The sequence below is a fragment of the Loxodonta africana genome, chromosome 4 (assembly GCF_030014295.1).
Source record: "Loxodonta africana isolate mLoxAfr1 chromosome 4, mLoxAfr1.hap2, whole genome shotgun sequence".
Lineage (NCBI taxonomy): Eukaryota > Metazoa > Chordata > Mammalia > Proboscidea > Elephantidae > Loxodonta > Loxodonta africana.
The window spans coordinates 14,559,865-14,579,714 of record NC_087345.1 but is presented as its reverse complement, the minus strand read 5'-3'; the positions used below and the strand labels follow the sequence as shown (position 1 = coordinate 14,579,714).

The 19,850-nt window shown below is 48.4% G+C and overlaps 1 protein-coding gene across 3 annotated transcripts in view; it reads left to right on the top strand.

Annotated features, from left to right (window-relative positions):
* GTPBP1 (GTP binding protein 1) overlaps positions 1 to 19,850 on the top strand; it is a 32,410-nt gene that overhangs the window by 5,725 nt on the left and 6,835 nt on the right. For all 3 annotated transcript variants that reach the window (XM_064283531.1, XM_064283533.1, XM_064283532.1), the window contains 9 exons: positions 6,111 to 6,291; positions 7,105 to 7,453; positions 10,870 to 10,993; positions 14,114 to 14,228; positions 16,155 to 16,299; positions 16,430 to 16,612; positions 17,358 to 17,493; positions 18,121 to 18,299; positions 19,648 to 19,848. In XM_064283531.1, coding sequence (XP_064139601.1) covers positions 6,111 to 6,291; positions 7,105 to 7,453; positions 10,870 to 10,993; positions 14,114 to 14,228; positions 16,155 to 16,299; positions 16,430 to 16,612; positions 17,358 to 17,493; positions 18,121 to 18,299; positions 19,648 to 19,848 — 1,613 coding nt within the window. The remainder of the gene's footprint in view (positions 1 to 6,110; positions 6,292 to 7,104; positions 7,454 to 10,869; positions 10,994 to 14,113; positions 14,229 to 16,154; positions 16,300 to 16,429; positions 16,613 to 17,357; positions 17,494 to 18,120; positions 18,300 to 19,647; positions 19,849 to 19,850) is intronic.

Genomic DNA, 19,850 nt, shown 5'->3' with positions numbered 1-19,850 from the left:
GAATTGGTCAGCATCTTCAAGTGCTAAGAGACACAGCAAGGTCAGTGTAAGAAAAAGCCATTCTACTTGGTGACTCGGAGATCATTGATGGCCTTTTGAAAGCTTTTACGTCAGGTACACACCTGTCCTGCTGTAATAGGATCACTTCATGCTTGTAGATTTTGCTGTTATTATTAGGTGCCATTGAGTTGATTCTGACTCATAGTGGCCCCGTGTACAACAGAATAAAATGCTGCCTGGTCCTGTACCATCCTCACAATCATTGATCTGTTTGAGTCCATTATTGCAGCCACTGTGTCAGCCCGTCTCATTGAGGGTCTTCCTCTCCTTTGCCGACCCTCTACTTTACCAAGCATGATATCCTTCTCCAGGGACTGATCTGATAACATATCCAAAGTACATGAGATGAAGTCTCACCATCCTTGCTTCTAAGGAGCATTCTGGCTGTGCTTCATCCAAGACAGATTTGTTCATTCTTCTGGCAGTCCATGGTACATTCAATATTCTTTGCTTAATTTGTAGAATTTAAATTTAATTTGTAGTCTTAAGCTGTAGAATTTAAGGAACCACATATAGATCAATCTTAACAAGTGTTAGGACTGTTCTTTGAAGACCCAGAATCTTAAGGCCCTTTCTTCCCCCTCACCCTTAAATATGGACTCTTGGTGAATTTTACCCTGCATCTTAGTCATCTAGTGCTGCTGTAACAGAAATACCACAAGTGGATGGGCTTAACAAAGAGAAGTTTATTTCCTCACAGTAAAGTAGGCTAAAAGTCCGAATTCAGGGCGTCAGCTCCAGGAGAAGCCTTTCTCTCTCTCGGCTCTGGAGGAAGGTCTTTGTCCTCAATCTTCCCCTGGCCAAGGAGCTTCTCAGGCGCAGGGACCCCAGGTCCAAAGGATGCGCTCTGCTCCCAGCGCTGCTTTCTTGGTGGTATGAGGTCCCCCAGTCTCTCTGCCTGCTTTTTTCTTTTATATCTCAAGAGATTGTCTCAAGACACAGTCCAGTCTTTAGATTGAGTCCTGCCTCACACAACTGCAGCCCATCCTCCCTCGTTAATATCACAGAGGCAGGATTTGCACCATACAGGAAAATCACACAATACCGGAATCACCGCCCAGCCAAATTGATACACACGGTTTTGGGGGGACATGATTCAATCCATGCTACTGTGCCTTGGCAAATCACAACTAATTAATCCTCCATGACAAAGCATGAGAAAATGTCAGACATTCATTAATACCTCTCCTACACACCCAAGCATTATCCTTGCATCTCCCAATTGGAAGCTATTATCGGTAGTGACTCCTTCCTGCTGGAATTCCTTAGAGGCAGAAAGAGACCATAACTAATTATACAAGTTAAACCTCAGAGGACTAAACTAGATGGCCCTCAGGAGTCAGCTTCATCACTGACTTCTTGTGTGTTCTTGGTGCTTTACCTCTGTTTATCACTTCCGTCATCTGTAAAATGGGAATAATGACATCCTTCTCCACCCTATCTCAGAAATTTTGGTTGGATAAATTAGACATTAAAAAATTCTAAGCAATGCACAGGAATTTGTCCTTTAAGAATACATTTTTAATTTAAGATGGATATTTTAATAGGAAGCAATATGGTGTAGTAGTTTGGGGTCTAGAGCCTGGCAGGTCTGGGTTTGCCTACTGGCTTTTTCCCTCATCATAAAATGGGAATAAGAATAGAATCTATCTCATGGTATAATTTTTTTGTTTGTTTGTTAGGTGTCATCGAGTTGGCTCCGACTCATAGTGACCCTATGTACAAGAGGACAAAACACTGCCCGGTCCTGTGCCATCCTCACAATTGTTATGTTTGAGCCCATTGTTACAGCCACTGTATCAATCCATTTCATTGAGGGTCTTCTACTTTTTCACTGACTACCAAGCATGATGCCCTTTTCCAGGGATTGGTCCCCCCGATATACCTCCTGGTATAATTAAAAAAAAAAAAATTTTTTTTTATTATACCAGGAATAGTGAAGATTAAATAAGAATTCAAGGAAAGCACTCGGCATATCGTAAGCACTATAAAAATGTTAGCTAGTATTAGTAGTTGTGGTAGTAGTTTTTAAGGATCCCAAGTTATAGCTGATTTACCATGAGATTTCTTTCAAAAACAACCTTGTTCTGTCAACAGATCCTAAGTCATGACTTTTTCAGAGGTGGATCCTGTGTTAAAAGTTCAGGGAACATGGAAGAGTGTTGAGTCTTTGTAGGGAAATCAGGAAAGGCTTCAAAGAGGGGACGCCCCTTGAGTTGATTCTGAAGGATGAGTAGGAGTTTTCCAGGTAAGTGGAGGCAGGAGTAAATGAGTAGGGAAAATCCCATGCTTAGAGGCATGGAGCCATTGGGGATTGTGGAGTATTTGGTGGACTACAAGCAATTCAGTAAGGTAGGAATGTAGAGTGTGAGGTGGGGTGAGAGGAGGAAAGGCTGGGTAAGTTGGCAGGGCACAGATCCTGAGGGTCCCTGAGTACCATGCCAAGGAGTTTAGACTTGGAGCCTAAACATTGCGGGAAGTCCTTGGAGCTTGTTGTCCAGGAGAGTGTGTATGGGGCCTGTAAATCTGATGGCAGGACAGAATTCTGATTAGATTCGGGCATGGCTGAATATGTGGCCCTTCGTGATTGGACCTCTGCAGCTCTTCTCCCTGGACTTTGTCCCGTGTGCTACAAAGTGAGGAATGTGATGTACGTTGGAGAAGGGCAATGTGATTGATGGCATTTTCTGGGAGCCCTGGGTGGACAAGGTGACATTGGTGATTGCCCCTTAGGCTTTTCAGGGCCTGAAAGCACTGCTTTTCACTGTAGCAGAAGCAGTGAGATTTGATAGAATCAGGAGTCTGGCAAGAATGGCAGGGTTAGTGGACCTTCTCTTAGGAACTCTTCGAACAGCTTCTTCTCTAATCCAGAAGGTTTTCAGTGCTTACTCGGCCAGGCATTTAGAAACTCCTCAGCCTAACCGTTCCCTCTTTTTTCATTTTGCAAACATTTTAGAACTTAATATAGGAACGCCACCCCTTGTGGAGCATGGTCCCTATCTTCCAGGTGCTTTATGTATAGTGTGTGTGTGTGTGTGTGTGTGTGTGTGTGTGTGTGTGTCGGGGGGCAGGGGAGGGCAAGTATCCAAATCAACACTCCAGAGGGTGGAACCCAGTTGCCATCTAGTCAATTCTGACTTACGGCGATCCCATGCGTATCAGAGTAGTGCTGTGCTTAATAGGGTTTTCAGTGGCTGATTTCTTCCAGGGTGCCTCTGGGTGGATTCGAACCTCCATCCTTTTGGTTACTAGCTGAGCGCATTAAACTACCAAGGGATTCCACAAGGTAGTAGGTGGTAAATGCCGTAGGGAAATAGAAACATCTGTGAGGGTTCTGAGCTGAATGGTAGGAGTTTGATAGGTGGAGATGTGCTGACAGCATCCTAGAGATGGAAACACATGAACAGAAGTACAGAGCTGGACGTGTGTAGGGAGCATGGGGGATGGTGAATGGCCCACTTGCACTGTGACAAAGCTTGGAAGGGGAGAGCTAGGACAGGGTATGTAATTAAGGGCAGAGACCCTTAAGGAATTGAGACTGAACACTGCTAGGTCTGGGAGCCATTCAAAGGCTTTGACTAGGACGTGGCAGTATTAAGCTCTGCTTTGTTTCGGAGCTTGAGTGTGTGCCTCTATGTGAGGCTGGGTTAGTTAAGACCAGTTAGGAGTCTGTGTGGGCATTCTGAATCAGGCTGGTGGCAGTGGGGTTGGCAAAGAGGAGGGATAAGCAGGGACAAGGGAAAGAAGGGCAAAATATAAAGTTGGAATTAGCAGGACGGGATGATGAGAGGATTAAGCTTGGGTAACTGGAAGGATTGTGTTGTTGTTATCAGAAATAGGGAAGGCAAGGGGAGGAACTGGTCAGATGTTTAAGAGGAACCTTTGGTAGAGAAAAAGTCTAGGTTTAGAATCAGAAGACCTGAGCTCACATGAGCTGCTCTGCTGCCTTGCAGCTCTGGCCTCTCTGGGTTCTGTTTACCCCACTCTTAAAGGGGAACCATAATGCCTGCCTCATAAGCCAAACCTATTGCCATCGAGCTGATTCCAACTCATAGCAACCCTATAGGACAGAGTAGAACTGCCGCATAGGGTTTCCAAGGAGTGGCTGGTGGATTCAAACTGCTGACCTTTTGGTTAGCAGCCATAGCTCTTAACCACTGCACCACCAGTGCTCCCGTAGGACTGCAGGAAGGGCTAAAATGCTTTATTAACGTTGTTTTTGTGTGTTGTTTAAAAAGGGCACGGGTGTTGAGTTTGGACATTGGACATCCAGAAGTTATATTCCAGGCAACTGGAGATTTAGTCTAGAGTTCTGGGAAGATCATGCTAGAAATGAATATTTTTGTAGTTTTCAAAACGAGAGTTAAAACCATAGAACAAGATGGCCCAGGAGAAAATTTAGAGCAAAGAGAAGAGGGCCACTGAGATGACCACTGTAGAAAACTGGCATTTAGGGGACAGGGGCAAGACTAGCCAGGAAAGGAGAAAGAGGAAGCAGAGTAGGGGGAGGCGAGCAAGCAGGGTGGGAGGAAAGTGTTTCCTGAAGGAAAAGCAAGGTGGCCAGCACTGTCAAATGCCCCAGGGGTCAAGTAGAGGACATGGGGTAGAGTGGTTAATAGGTCTTTGAGGACTTTTGAAAACTGCAGTTTCTTCTAGAATTTTCCAACTCAGAGTAAGTAGTGAGGAAATAAGTCAATACGTGTCGATTACTCTTTTAAAATGCTTGGTGGTAACAGGAAGAAGAGAGATGGTAGCCCAGTAGATACTCAGGGGAAGGGAAGGAGGGTAGTTTTCCTTCTCTTAGTTTAGGAATGGCTTGAGCTTGTTTGTAGAGAGAGAAGTGGAGGAGAGGGGAGAGTGGTTGGTGCTGAAAGGTCTCTGGGAAGTGCCAGAAGGGAAGAGGTTGGGCGAATGCTGGAGGGATCGGTCTAGGGAAGGAGCAAGGATGCTGTCTGAGACAGGAAGGCAGGAGGAAACACTGAGGGAGGTGGTGTGGGAATGAAATACCACGACACATGGAAAGTACCTGACATGGCGGTTGTTGTACAGTAGGTGCTCAGTAAATGGTTAGTTGATTGGTCCCACCCTCTGTCTGACTCCCTTCCTTATCCTAAGTGCAGATTCATTTTTCCAGCTGTTGGCTGGACATTTCTGATGAGCTATCTCAGTTAAAAATCTATCTCTAAAAGAATTTTTAAATTCTCTCCCCATTCTTCTCCACCTCTTTGCCTGGATTACTAGCATCCCTTCCTAACTAGACCCCCCTTTCGTCTCTCGCTTGCAGTGCACGCTGTACCACTGCTCAGCAGGTCTTTCTAACCCACAGCGTTCTGATCATATTACTCTCCTGCCTCAATCCCCAGGGTTTCCCATTGCCTGGTACATAACGTGTGTGCTGCTGCCTGATGTCACTCTGTCTTCCCAGCTTCCCACCTCTCCTGTGGTCTCCTGCCACTCAGCGTCACTTTCCTTCTCCCCGCGTACTGAGCTTCTTGCTGCTCCCTGAATATGCCATGATCTGCCATGCTGCATGCTTTGCTCCTCTGTCTACAGCGTCCTTCCTCCTCTCCCTGCGAGCTCATTTCTAATGCTTGGAGACCAGCCTGTAGTCAGCACCCTGCAGAGCTGTCCTCGCTTTCCCCAGGCAATGCCACCTGCTTCTATTTTATTTCTCTTTGTGCAGGTCTATAGTAGAGCATTCAAGCTATATTGCAATTAATTAATTTCCTGTCGGTCTGTCCCCCTGGGCTATGAGCTCACTAAGGGCACCTGTATTCCCAGTACCCAGCGTGAGGCTTGGCGTACAACCTAGTAGAGTCTCAGTGGTTGTTGTTAAATGAATTAACAGGTGCCCTGTATAATGGGGAAGCCCATGGCATTGTCAGGTATGATGTGTGCTGAGTTTTTGAGAAGTATCAGGTAGAGAGAACCATCTTCTCCTCCAGTGCCCGTGGTGGGGCCTTCGTTAGGTATGGTTGAATGCCTGGCTTGTTGGCTGACTGGGTGGCCAGGACCCCCTCTCCTGTTGATATCTGGGCTCTTGCCACCAGATGGGACTGAATACGGGCTGAGTGAAGCTGACATGGAGGCCTCCTACGCCACAGTGAAGAGCATGGCTGAGCAGATTGAGGCCGACGTCATCCTCCTGCGGGAACGGCAAGAAGCTGGGGGCCGTGTACGGGATTACCTGGTCCGGAAACGAGTAGGAGACAATGATTTCCTGGAGGTCAGGTGAGAAGACCTCAGCAATTCAGGGTCCCTTCAGCTTGACCTTGGGGTCTAGGGCTTCACAAAGACTGGTGATTGAGCCTTCCACACCTTATGTCAGCTCCACTCCTTCCCTGACTCCCTGTCTTTCCCTTCCTGAGACGTGGAAGGAGTGTCCAGGGACAGGATGGTTCCTTTCTCTATTTCTCCACTTCCCCATCCTTGGATACTTCCATTTGGGAAGAGTGGGAGAGGGCCCAGCCACATATTCTGTGGGCTTCATTTGCTTTCCCATCAGCCCGTGAGGCTAGAAAGCCAAGGGGAGGGGAGAGAGCCCCTCAGGGGACTTCACGTTAGCATTTGTGCCTCTCTTGGCCTTGTGGGGAAACCCTGGTGGCATAGTGGTTAAGTGCTGTGGCTGCTTACCAAAGGGTCGGCAGTTCGAACCCGCCAGGTGCTCCTTGGAAGCTCTATGGGGCAGTTCTACTCTGTCCTGTAGGGTCGCTATGAGTCAGAATCGATTCAACGGCACTGGGTTTGGTTTTTTTTGGTTGGCTTTGGGGATCCTTCCTGGCAGCTTTGGGGAAGCTAGTGAAAGTTAAGGGAGATAAGTGTCGTAGTGGGATCCCAGTTCCTCTTGAATAACACCTTCTATTCCCTGGGTACAGCTCCAGGGGCGTTTCCCAGTGTGTTCATCTGTGAATAGGAATACAGTGAGCCCAAGAGGCTTGGGGGCCAGCCTGTACTTACAGGTCCGGATACTGAGGCACTGAGTCCCCTCGTCACTTGGCTTACCTGCTCTCCCTCACATGGGTGTCTGGATTCATGTGCACACAGGGTAGCAGTAGTGGGCAACGTGGACGCCGGCAAAAGCACACTTCTGGGGGTCCTGACACACGGGGAGCTGGACAATGGCCGAGGCTTTGCCCGCCAGAAACTCTTCCGCCACAAACATGAGATTGAATCTGGTCGCACCAGCAGCGTGGGCAATGACATTCTGGGCTTTGACAGCGAAGGCAATGTGGTGAACAAGCCAGACAGCCACGGGGGCAGCCTTGAGTGGACAAAGATCTGTGAGAAGTCCACGAAGGTTATTACCTTCATCGACTTGGCTGGCCACGAGAAATACCTGAAGACCACTGTCTTTGGCATGACTGGCCATTTACCTGACTTCTGCATGCTCATGGTAAGTGAGGTGCTCCTGAGGAGGGGAGGCTCCAGCAGGGCTGGTTGCGGTATGGTTCTGGGCAAATGTTCTGAGATGAGGCCTGTTGGCTTGGGGCTTTGACTTTGAGTAAAAGTGACAAGTGTTGTAGGAATGTCCAGTCCTCTGAGTTCTACGGTCTTGTTCCAAAGGTGTGCCTTGATCTGTCTTCTAGGTTAGACCAGAAAGGAATGCTCTTAGTAAAATCCAAGGTGTCATTTGCAGACCTCTCTTCTTGTTGGGAGGGGCAGAGAGGAGGGTTTCTCCTGGGGCTTACACTTATCACCCTCAGGAATGTTCTCTCTTGGACCTTGGGCTGCTTTGAGGAGTTGGCACTCTCAGAGACGGGAGGCTTGGGAAGAAATGGAGGAGAGTGCCGTAAGGAGGCTCAAGCAGCAGTCAAGAGGGGCCTGCGGGGTGGCTTCTTCCAAAGCGTGCGGGGAGTGTCCGCCAGTGCACAGTACTTGCTGAAAGGCCTGCTGATACACAGTGAATAAGATTGTCCTAGGGCCCCTAGAGCTGACAGCCTAGTGTGACTTTGAAGCAGCTCATCATGTAGGTAAACTGAAGGGCTTCTGCACTGAACCATGTTGCTAAGCTTATGTTGTGTCTACTTGTCTTCCTCCCTGGGCAGACGTTAGGGGTCTATGAGGTCTCCAACCTGGCACACAGCTTTCACAAAAAATGAGCAAGTTTTTCTTGGCAAGCCCGTCCCAAACCCCTTCCCATTCCCCAAGTCCTCCAGCTGCCTGTGTTAATAAGTGTAGTAAACACAAGCATCTGTTCAGAGCAAACTTGATCGAGTTACCCCACAAACACAGGTTCTCAGGCAGATTCTCCCCAAACTGAAGAGCAGAGAGAGGCAGAACATATGTGTGAACGCTCTTGTCGGCTCTGTGCCTGAGGTTCTTGGGATCTCAGCCAGATTTCATCTCTCATTTCTTTGAGCATTGCCAAGGGGTCATTACTGACTTGCTTGGCTGGGCTACAGAAAGGGGTCTTCACGGTAGATCCATCAGGCATATTCGGGGGAGTTACTGGGTTTTAAAATAAGTATTTTTCTAATTGAACTGTAGTGATCGAGACCAAGTCGTAGAAATATCTCCACCCCTGACGAAATGTTAAATCTTAAAAAATTTCTATAGCAAACAGTGAAATATTTTATTATTGTTCCATGGCAATCAGTTTCCGGGGGGTAGGGTGGGGTGGGAAATCTCTAACATATACACATAACAGAGTGATAGAGCATTCACCCTCTAATCCAGCCTGGAAAGAACAAAATCAAGTGTTGGTTGGATTGGAAAGGTGCCAGGAACAGGGAAAAGTAAGAGGAAGACAGGGGAGATGACCTGGTGTAGGAAAAAGAGAACCCAGGCAGGTGTGGGACATCTGTGCCAGTGGGGTGGTGACTCACCTGTGAATTTTGATCAAATGTAAATATGTCATGGCAATTGTTCTTTTAGTTTTGCTTTAGTAAGTAATACTTTCATATTGTACACAAATGAAAGGTACCAAAGGGTTTATAGTGAGAAATCTCTCTTCCATGCTGTCACCCAGCCATCCAGTTTCCTCTCGGAGGCGACCAGTGTTTCATTTCTTGTATCTGTTCAGGGCTGTTTTGTACTCAGACCAGTACACGTTTCTATATTCTTCCCCTCCAATGTAGACACTCAGAAAAGTTGGAGGAATAGTCCCGTGAGCATCCGTAAGCCCGCCGCTTAGGTCCGACAGTCACTGACATTTTGCCATGTTTGCCTATATATGTAGTGGATGCACGTGTGTATTTATGGGTTTTTTGGCAGAGTCATTTGTAGACATTGCGACTCGTCATCCCCAAATACTTTATTTATTTTTTTCCCCAAATACTTTATTTTTAAAAGTTTTTTTTTTGTGCTTTAAGTGAAAGTTTACAAATCAAGTCAGCCTCGTACAAAAATTTTTATACACCTTGCTATATACTCCTAGTTGCTCTCCCCCTATTGAGACAGCATGCTCCTTCTCTCTACCCTGTATTCCCCATGTCCATTCAGCCAACTTCTGTCCCCCTCGGCCTTCTCATCTCCCTCCAGACAGGAGCGGCCCACATAGTCTCATGTGTCTACTTGAGCTAAGAAGCTCACTCCTCACCAGTATCATTTTCTATCTTACAGTCCAGTCCAATTCCTGTCTGAAGAGTTGGCTTTGGGAATGGTTCCAGCCTTGGGCTAACAGAAGGTCTGGGGACCATGACCTCCGGGGCCCTTCTAGTCTCAGTCAGACCGTTAAGTCTGGTCTTTTTAAAAGAATTTGGGGTCCACATCCCACTGCTCTTCTGCTCCCTCAAGGGCTCTCTGTTGTGCTGTCTGTCAGGCCAGTCATCGGGTGTAGCTGGGCCCCATTTAGTTCTTCTGGTCTCAGGCTGATGTAGTCTCTGATTTATGTGGCCCTTTCTGTCTCCTGGGCTCATAATTACCTTTGGCGTTCTTCATTCTCCTTTGCTCCGAGTGGGTTGAGGCCAATTACCATCCTCAAATACTTTAGCATACAGCTCCGAAAAGTAAGAACAGTCTCCTACCATTAGCAGCCAAGAAAACGAAAGTAGTTCCTTAACATTATCTAATATCTATTCTGTATATATATATATATATGTGTATATATATATATATGTGTATATATATATCCTCTCAGATGTTCCGAAAATGTCTTATACTGGTTATTTTTCAAATAATGATTCAGTTACCACTAACCATTGTTTTTTCTTTAAACCCAAATTATAGCATGCTATACTTGCTGTTACACACCTTGCTTTTTTTTTCCCCTTTAAAAACATAACTTGGTTATTATCCCATGTCAGTAGATAAGAGTTTCCTCTTTTTTTTTATATAGAACATTTTGAGTTTGTACCCTAATTTATTTAACCAGCCTTTACAGTGATATTTAAAAAGGCTTATTTTTACTGGAGGAAATAATAAGTGTAAGAACAACTGCTATTCTTCAACATCAATTTCAAGCTAGTTCTGTGCCAAACACTTCACAGATACTTAAACCTCAAGTGACTCTCTAAGTGGATATTATTACCCTCCCATTTTACAGATGAGGAAGCTGAGTGCCGGGGTGTTAACTTGAGTGCACTTTGTTTTCCCAGATGTCTGGGTCTTTATATTCTATTGTTTCCACCTTTCCCCAGATTTTGATAAAAAAAAAACATTTAGTCAGAAGTTAAAATGATCCAGGTCCAGCCCAGCTGTCATCTATAGCCATTTTTTTCCTGGCCTGAGACATGTGCCCCACAAGCCCTGTTTGGATGGAGGCCTCAGAGATGGGCCTTTCTTTTACCCACCCTTCTTCGAGCACCTGTGCCCACCCAGCAGCATTCCATGTCTCCCTTGTCTTGACAGTTCCTTTCTGTATTGAGACAGGTGGGCAGCAATGCTGGCATTGTAGGGATGACCAAGGAGCACCTGGGCTTGGCCTTGGCACTCAATGTGCCCGTCTTTGTGGTGGTTACCAAGATTGACATGTGTCCTGCCAACATCCTGCAAGGTAAGTGAAGTTTCCAATTAACAGCAGCCTTTCTATTTGGGGCCGTGACCCATATGGACTCCTTGCTGGTCTGCTTCCAGGGCTTCAGCCCAGAATCTTCTGCTTCTTCCTCTCCAGTCTAGATCTGAGTGTGAGCACAGCCTGGGATCATCCCCTGCTCTTTGTTCCATCTGGTTCCAAATGCAGGATTGTTGAGATCCCTGGTCTGTTACCTTCTTTTAGATGGCCCCAGAAGGGGTTGGGTCCTACCCTTTAAGGCGAATACATGTGCAGAAATTTGGCTTCAACACAGGGTTGCAGGAGTAGGCCTTCGTGCGTTTCTCCTACATTGCTGTGGATTGTAAAAGAGAAGTGCTCCTTTGGTGGGTCTCATAAGGGCCTTGGCAGGTTTATGGATGTCCAAGAGATCCTTTTGGCAGATGAACATTTTTCTAGGAAGCAGAGCACTCTGGGAAGAACATTATTCTTCTCAAGACCCTCAAGTCACTTCTTATAGGATGTGAATCTTCCAAAGACTGGAGAGATCCAATGGGCTTGTAGCTTAGAAAATAGGCCCCATGTGTGTACTTTCTACTCTTAGCAAGGACAACGTGGAGAAAGCAAAAGGCCATTAAAAAGATAGGAAAGAAAGGAAAGACCAAAACGGATGTCAGAAGAGACTCTGAAACCTGCTCTTGAACATAGAGTTGCTAAAGCAAGTGGAAGGAATGATCACGTAAAAGAGCTGAACAGAAGACTTCAGAGGACAGCTTGAGAAGACAGAGTAAAGTATTATAATGAAATGTGCAAAGATCTGGAGTTAGAAAACCAAAAGGGAAGAACATCCCTGGCATTTCTCCAGCTGAAAGAACTGATGAAAAAATTCAAGCCTTGAGTTGTAATATTAAAGGGTTCTATGGGCAAAATATTGAAATAATACAGGACTCATCGAAAGAAGATGGAAGGAATACACAGAGTTACTGTACCAAAGGAGGTACTGAAGGAAGAAGTCCAAGCTGCACTGAAGGCATTGGTGAAAAGCAAGCCTATAAGAATGGACAGAATATCAATTGAGATGTTTCAACAAATGGATGCAATGATGGAGGCACTCACTTGTCTATGCCAAAAAATTTGGGAGACAGCCACCTGGCCAGCCAACTGGAAGAGATCCATATTTGTGCCCATTCCAAAGAAAGATGATCCAGTAGAATGTGGAGATTATCAAACAATATCATCAATATCACACGCAAGTAAAATTTTGTTGAAGATAATTAAAAAATAATTGCAGCAGTACATCGACAGGGAACTGCCAGAAATTCATTCTGAATTCAGAAGAGGATGTGGAATGACGAATATCATTGCTGATGTCACATGGATCTTGGCTGAAAGCAGAGAACACCAGAAAGAATCTTACCTGTGTTTTATTGACTATGCAAAGGCATTTGATTATGTGGATCATAACAAATTGTGGATAACGTTGCAAAGAATGGGAATTCCAGAACACTTAATTGTGCTCATGGGGAGCCTGTACTGCCGAGGGCAGTCATTTGAATAGAACAAGTGGGTACTGTGTGGTTTGAAGTCTGGAAATGTATACATCAGGGTTGTATCCTTTCACCATACTTATTCAGTGTGTATGCTGAGCAAATAATCTGAGAACCTGGACTATATGAAGAATGTGGCATCAGGATTGAAGGAAGACACATGAACAACCTGTGACATGCAGATGACACAACCTTGCTTTCTGAAAGTGAAGAGGACTTGAAGCACTGATATGAAGAAGATCAAGGCTACAGCCTTCAGCATGAGTTACACCTCAACATAAAGAAAACAAAAATCCTCACAACTAGACCAGTAAGCAACATCATGAAAGATAGAGAAAATATTGAAGTTGTCAAGGATTTCGTTTTACTCGCATCCACAGTCAACGTCTGTGAAGTAACAGTTTAAGAAATAGAATGGGAAAATCTGCTGCAAAAGACCTCTTCAAAGTCTTGTCACTTTGAGGACTAGCGTGTGCCTGACCTAAGCCATGGTATTTTCAGTAGCCTTATATGCATGTGAAAGCTGGACAGTGAATAAGGAAGACCAAAGAAAAACTGATGCCTTTCAATTGTGGTATTGGCAAAGAATATTGAATATACCATGGACTGTCAGAAGAACGAACAAATCTGTCTTGGAAGAAGTAAAGCCAGAATGCTCCTTAGAAGCAAGGATGGTGAGACTTTGTCTCAAGTACTTTGAATGTGTTATCAGACGGGACCAGTCCTTAGAGAAAGAAATCATGCTTGGTAGAGGGTCAATGAAAAAGAGGAAGATCCTCAACACAATGGGATCAAACATAGCAAGGATTGTGAGGATGGTGCAAGACTGGACAATTTTCTTTCTGTTGTACATAGAGTCACTGTGAGTCAAAACTGACTCGACGGCACCTTAGTCATCTGGTGCTGCTATAACATAAATACCACACGTGGATGGCGTCAACAAACAGAAGTTTACTCTCTCACAGTCTAGTAGGCTAGAAGTCTGAATTCAGGGTGTCACCTCCAGGGGAGGGCTTTCTCTGTCAGCTCTGGAGGAAGGTCCTTGTCATCAGTCTTCCCCTGGCCTAGGAGCTTCTCTGCACAGGAACCCTGAGTCCAAAGGACGTGCTCTGCTCCCCGCACTGCTTTCTTGGTGTTATGAGTTCCCCATGTCTCTCTGCTGGCTTCTCTCTTTTATATCTCAAAAGAGATTGGCTCAAGACACAATCTAATCTTTTAGATGGAGTCCTGCCTCATCAACATAACTGCCGCTAATCCCATCCCATCAACATCATAGAGATGGGATTTACAACACAGGAAAATCACATCAGATAACAAAATGGTGGAAAATCACACAATATTGGGAATCATGGCCCAGCCAAGTTGACAGATATTTTTGGGGGGACACAATTTGATCCATGACAGCACCTAACAATACAACATCACCACCCACCCAAAGTTTTTATCCTTTTTGCTCCTCCAGGCTTTGTGGCATTTAACACTGGTCCGTCTGTGTGTCTCCTGCTTGCATCATTGATGAGTGGACCGTTCTTGCCCTGGAAGCCTGGCAAAAGAGAAGCGTGTGTCCCCCTAATTCTGTTCCATTTCACCCTTTAAGAAACCCTGAAGCTGTTACAGCGCCTGTTGAAGTCACCAGGATGCCGGAAGATCCCTGTGCTGGTGCAGAGCAAGGATGACGTGATTGTCATGGCCTCAAACTTCAGTTCTGAGAGGTGAGGGGGTGGGCACGCAAGTGCTGGCTGGGGGGCACCCTTTCTGTCCACAATAACAAGTGATAGGCCAGATAGCTGGCAGTTTGGGCAGCAGGTCTCATGAAAACATCACATCAAGAACACCTCCCAGTGAATATTCAAAAATTGGGTGAGATAGAAGGTTCTAGCCTCAGCACAGAATCTCGCAGGCTGGCTGTGTTGCCCAGGGGCTATATCAGGTGACTCAGACTCTGAAGTGCCCAACTCCCCAGGGTTGGAATCACAGCTGAGAGCTGCTATGTTCTTACCTGTGAAATGGGAATAGTATTGCCTTCCCCATAAGGCTCTTGGGAGTCTTAGAAATGATGTATGTAAAGCACTTAGCACTGTGCTTGGCTGGTGTATAATTAATGGCTGTGAAGCCATTTTTATAACTTTTACTATTAATGTTTTTTTTAATGCAGTTGTTCCTCAAAAGCTTTTTAATGGCATATAAATTTTGGGATTTATTCATTAATGTATTATTTTATTCTATAAATATTTATTGGCAGTTTGTTCTGTGCCAGGCTCTTCATCTAGGCCTTGAGGATTCTGAGTTGACTGGGCCATAATCCTTGAACTATTCATCTCTTGGTCAGAGATACTGTCTTGGTAATAGCGAACTTGAGTGACTCAGCTCCTTCCCCCAAACTCTTGTTTAGGAGCCATGTGTTCAGTGCCATCTGCCTTCTGAGATGGTCAATAGTGTAGAACCCAGACAGCCTCTGGCTCTGCCCTGATGCTGTCTTTAGTACCACCAGCCAGCCAGTGGAGGGGGTGCTAGTCAGTCTCATTTCAATTTATTCATTTTATTGAGTGCCTGTTGGCATAGTGGTTAAGAGCTACGTTGGCTAACCAAAAGGTCAACAATTCGAATCTTCCAGATGCTCGTTGGAAACTCTGTGGGGCAGCTCTACTCTGTCGTATAGGGTCTTTGTGAGTCGGAATTGACTTGGCGGCAATGAGTTTGGTTTCGTTTGGTTCTGTGCAGGGGGAGACCAGGGGCTGCAGTGGTTAAGTGCTTGGCTGTTACCCGAAAGGTCAGCAGTTCGAACCCACCAGCTGCTCCATGAGAGAGAGATGTGGCAGTCTGCTTCCGTAAAGATTACCCTTGGAAACCCTATGCAGCAGTTCTTCTGTGTCCTATAGGGTCGCTGTGAGTCGAAATTGACTCTATAGCAACAGGTACAGGTTCTGTCCGGGCACTATTCTAGGATTGGATAATGGTAGAATTCTTGGCCGTAAGTTGTTTAACACTGACTAGTAGATATAGGGGCTTTCAGATAACTCTGATGGGAGATCAGGTACAGTCACATGTAACAGACACAAAAAGCTCTCTGAGAACTCTCTAGAGGCTTTGAGAGTCCCCATCCAGGAGGAGCTTCATGGAAGAACTGGCACATGAGATAGGCTTTGAAGGATAAAGATTGGTAGTTGGATAAGAGGGAAGGAATTCAGGCAGAAAGATCAGAGTGAACAAGAAAATGCCAAGCTTTATAGGAGAAGGGAAAGTTCTCTGGTGTGGCTGGAGTATAGGAATTTGGGAGAAATAGGTCTGGAGAGATGGCTACGAGCCCAAGTGTGAAGAGCCATGAATTCTGCGCAGGAATCTGGACTGTCTCCCCTGTGGTGGAAAGGCGATTGAGGATTTCAAGCTAGCACGTGTGTGCTTTAGGAAGAAGAGGCAGTCACGAGGTCCCGAAATCGGGCAGTGGTGGGGGGACAGAGCACAGGGGGCAGATTTCAGAGACAAAGCTGGGTGGGAGAAGGCCTCAGAGGGACAGAGACGGGTGGGACCGTTCACGGCAGCAGCTGCTCCCAGAGCTCCCTGCTGCTCCCGCCCATGTCAGGGCAGGAGCTGGCCGCCTGAGCTCTCTGTCTCTCTCTCTGCCTTCACCCTCCGCTTAGGATGTGCCCAATCTTCCAGCTCTCCAACGTAACAGGTGAGAACCTAGAGCTGCTGAAGATGTTCCTCAACCTCCTGTCCCCCCGCACCAGCTACAGGGAGGAGGAGCCCGCTGAGTTTCAGATTGATGACACCTACTCTGTCCCGGTAAGCCCTGCTTCTGGACAGGGCGGGGTGGGCTCTGGGCGGGCATGTCCAACAGGCATCAGGGGGCACGCCTGTGGCGCAGGGGGCTGAGTAGGGTGGACTTACTGGGCCGGGATCTTTTCCCCTGCAGGGTGTGGGGACGGTAGTGTCGGGAACAACACTGAGGGGCCTGATCAAACTGAATGACACACTGCTGCTGGGTCCAGACCCTCTGGGGAACTTCCTGTCCATTGCTGTCAAATCGATCCATCGCAAGCGAATGCCTGTTAAGGAGGTGCGGGGTGGCCAGACGGCCTCCTTCGCACTGAAGAAGGTGAGTACAGATTCTACCTAAGACTCCCTCGGCTCCGAGAAGGCAAGCTTGGGGCCAGGTGCTTTGTTCACCGTCTCCAGTCCTCACCACTGCTCTGCCAGGTGGGGGTGCCGGGCCTTACTTTCACAAATGAAACTGTGGCTCAGAGAACCCAAGTGACTTGCCCAAGAGCACACAGTAAGTGCTAAAGCAGGACTTGAACCCAGAACTGACCGGCTTCTAAGCAGTTTTCCTTCCTCTGGTGCCTAGGAGCAGGGTGCCCGAGCATAGTGCTGAGGTCAGATTGGGTTGTTGGATTCCTGTCAAATCCTCTTTTCATTCAGCCTTCCATTCCCCGGGTTTTGGGGTGAGTCATCTACCTTCCCCTCCAACCAAATTAACCAGGAAAAATGGGCCTTTTTTTCCCTCCACCAGTCATGTCATGCTCACCCTGTGCCCCCTCCTGAGTGCTTGCCTTCCTGTGGCTCCTCACCATCCAGTCACTTCTCCCCTATTCTTTAAGGCCCAGCTAAGCGCCATTTCCTGCACGAAGCCTTCCCAACCCCCAAAAGCAGGGTTTAGGCTTCCCGTGTAGCTCTGAAGTGAGCCTTGCACTGTCCACCTAGAAGGCCCGTATTCCAGTGGTGAAGGGGCCAGGGTCAGTTGGGGTGGATTCCCTTCCACAAGGACTCTGGTCCTCCAGGACACTAGGGTAAAACCAGAAGGCATTATGGTCCCTGAGGTCTGGGCTTCCCTTTCCTTTCAGATCAAACGCTCATCCATCCGGAAAGGCATGGTGATGGTTTCCCCACGCCTGAATCCCCAAGCATCCTGGGAGTTTGAGGCGGAGATTCTCGTCCTCCACCACCCCACCACCATCAGCCCACGCTACCAGGCCATGGGTAGGTGTCTAAGGGCCCTGTCAGCCCAGGAGGGCCCCGGTCAAACTCCCCCTACAAGGTGCTCCAGCAACCCGAGCCCCAGAGTGTCAGCTCCAACCAAGAGGCAAGTGTCCATCCTGGTCAGGCTGTGCTGCCCTCTGTCCCCCTCATGAGTCGGGTGTTTATTTAGTCCTGCAAACACTGACCGAGTGCTGTTCTGTGCTGGGCTCTGGAGACCCAGACCTGCCTCAAGGAGCTCACACATAGTCCTTCAGTGACCATCTGCTGACACACTGTGTGCCGAGCGGTGTTGCCAAGGTGCTGGGAACAGCCATGAGCTGGGCGAGAAAGAGCCTTCCCTCAGGGAGCTCACAGCCCAGTGAGGAGGCTCTTGTGCACACAGAGTGCCCTGGGCCCCAGGAAGTAGGGCCAGGTCTGTGCAGGGTCCAGGGCATGGGGTGAAGGTCTAGCCGCAGGCAAAGGTGGGTAAGCGTGGGCACTTGGCCACCGTAGGCCTCCCCGAGGTCTTTCAGCCCGAGGGGTGCCTGGCCCTGTGCAGCTCAAGCACACTGCGTGCTTTCACCTCCTTCCCCTGCCCTGAGGCCACTGGGCGCCCCAGCCTGTCCTGACCTCCCGGCTCCTTGACAGTGCACTGTGGGAGCATCAGGCAGACGGCCACCATTCTCAGCATGGACAAGGACTGTCTGCGCACTGGGGACAAGGCCACTGTGCACTTCCGCTTCATCAAGACCCCTGAGTACCTGCACATAGACCAGCGGCTGGTGTTCCGGGAAGGCCGCACCAAGGCTGTGGGCACCATCACCAAGGTAGGCCCTGCAGACCTCCTCTGGGGCTGCTTTGGGTCTGGAGACCGAACAGGCTACCCTTGAGAAGCCCTGAGACCCTCCTAACTCCCGGAGGAGGGCCCCGTTACTGCTGGGGGAGTGCTGGACAGTGCTGAGGTGTGGCCTTGGGGCCACCTTCTCTGCTCCCCTGAAAGCTGGCCCTGGACCTCCCATCTCCCTGAGTTGGGGTGGTGACCATGGATGAGAGAGGGTGGGCTGGAGGTAGGGCATTCGTCTGTAGAAAAATGGTGGCAGAGGCTCGGTCTAGCCAGGCTCAGTGTCCGGGATGCTGGGCACAGGTTCCTCAGGCCTGGCTGGGACTGGGCCAGCACCCTGAGATCTCAGAGCAGTGGGCTCGATTGGAGTGAGTGCAAGACAGCAGGAGGGGCCTTGGGCATGAGCTCTTCATGTACACTGGAGTGCACCTCTCACCCTCTGCAAACCCCACCTATGCCTTTGTGTAGAAGCATTTGATGGAGTGGCTGATCCCTGCTTCATACAGAGGGAAGAAAGGGCCCCAGCCCTCCGAAATCTTGGAATCAGCCTCAGGCTGGTCTTTGCTTCCTGAATAGTCTTCCTCAGACCCATCCAGAGTTGTGGTGACACTGGGGTTTCACTACGTATTTGGCAGGGAGGGGATCATCTCCTTGAAGGCCTGCTTGCCTCTGGGACTGGCTGCTAGCACACTGTGGTTTCCTCTGGGACTCAGCCGGGCCTCCTCCTGCCGTGTCTGAGACAGTCCTTAGGCCACAAGGGGAGAGTCTGAGTCAGTCACCCCTGCATGGTAACTTTTAGAGTTCTGATAGCCAAACTCCAAATGCTTCCAGCTGATGAGGCTTCACTTGGCCTCCTGAGGAGGCCTGACCTTAAACCTCCCCCAGACTCATTATAGGGTAGAGGGATCCTGGGCTGCAGATTCTGGTGTCACCCTGCAGGGTGTCAGCCAGCTTAGCAGGGAAGAGTGCCTCAAGTGAAGCCAGGCTCCAGCAGGCTGGACCCTGGACAGGAGCTGGAGTGAGCGGGAGGTGACAGAGAGGCTCACGGATTTCTCTGTAGGGTGAGCCTTCCTGGGAGGGCACAGAGGGCTGGGGCTGGCCCCGGGATGGGCAGAGGCAGGAGGTGAGGCCTTGGCGGTCCTGGAACACCTAGTGGGAATGAGAGTAGCTTTCCATGGAAAGATCCCACTGCCATAGCCTTCCTGCCACCCACCTTGCCCCAGGACCAGCCAGGCCAGGAGCAGAAAGGGGGCGTGGCTACCAGGGAGCAGGCAGCTGAGCGGATGGCACTGGCCCAGAGCTCGGGCCTCACCCTCACCCTTTGGTTCCTGCAGCTCCTCCAGACCACCAACAACTCCCCGATGAACTCCAAGCCCCAGCAGATTAAAATGCAGTCAACAAAAAAGGGCCCCCTGAGCAGACGGGAAGAGGGGGGCCCCGCAGGTGGGCCCTCAGTAGGTGTACCCCCACCTGGGGACACGGCCACCTCTCTTGGGGCTGCGCAGCCGTCTGCAGCCAGCAGTCTTCAGCCACAGGT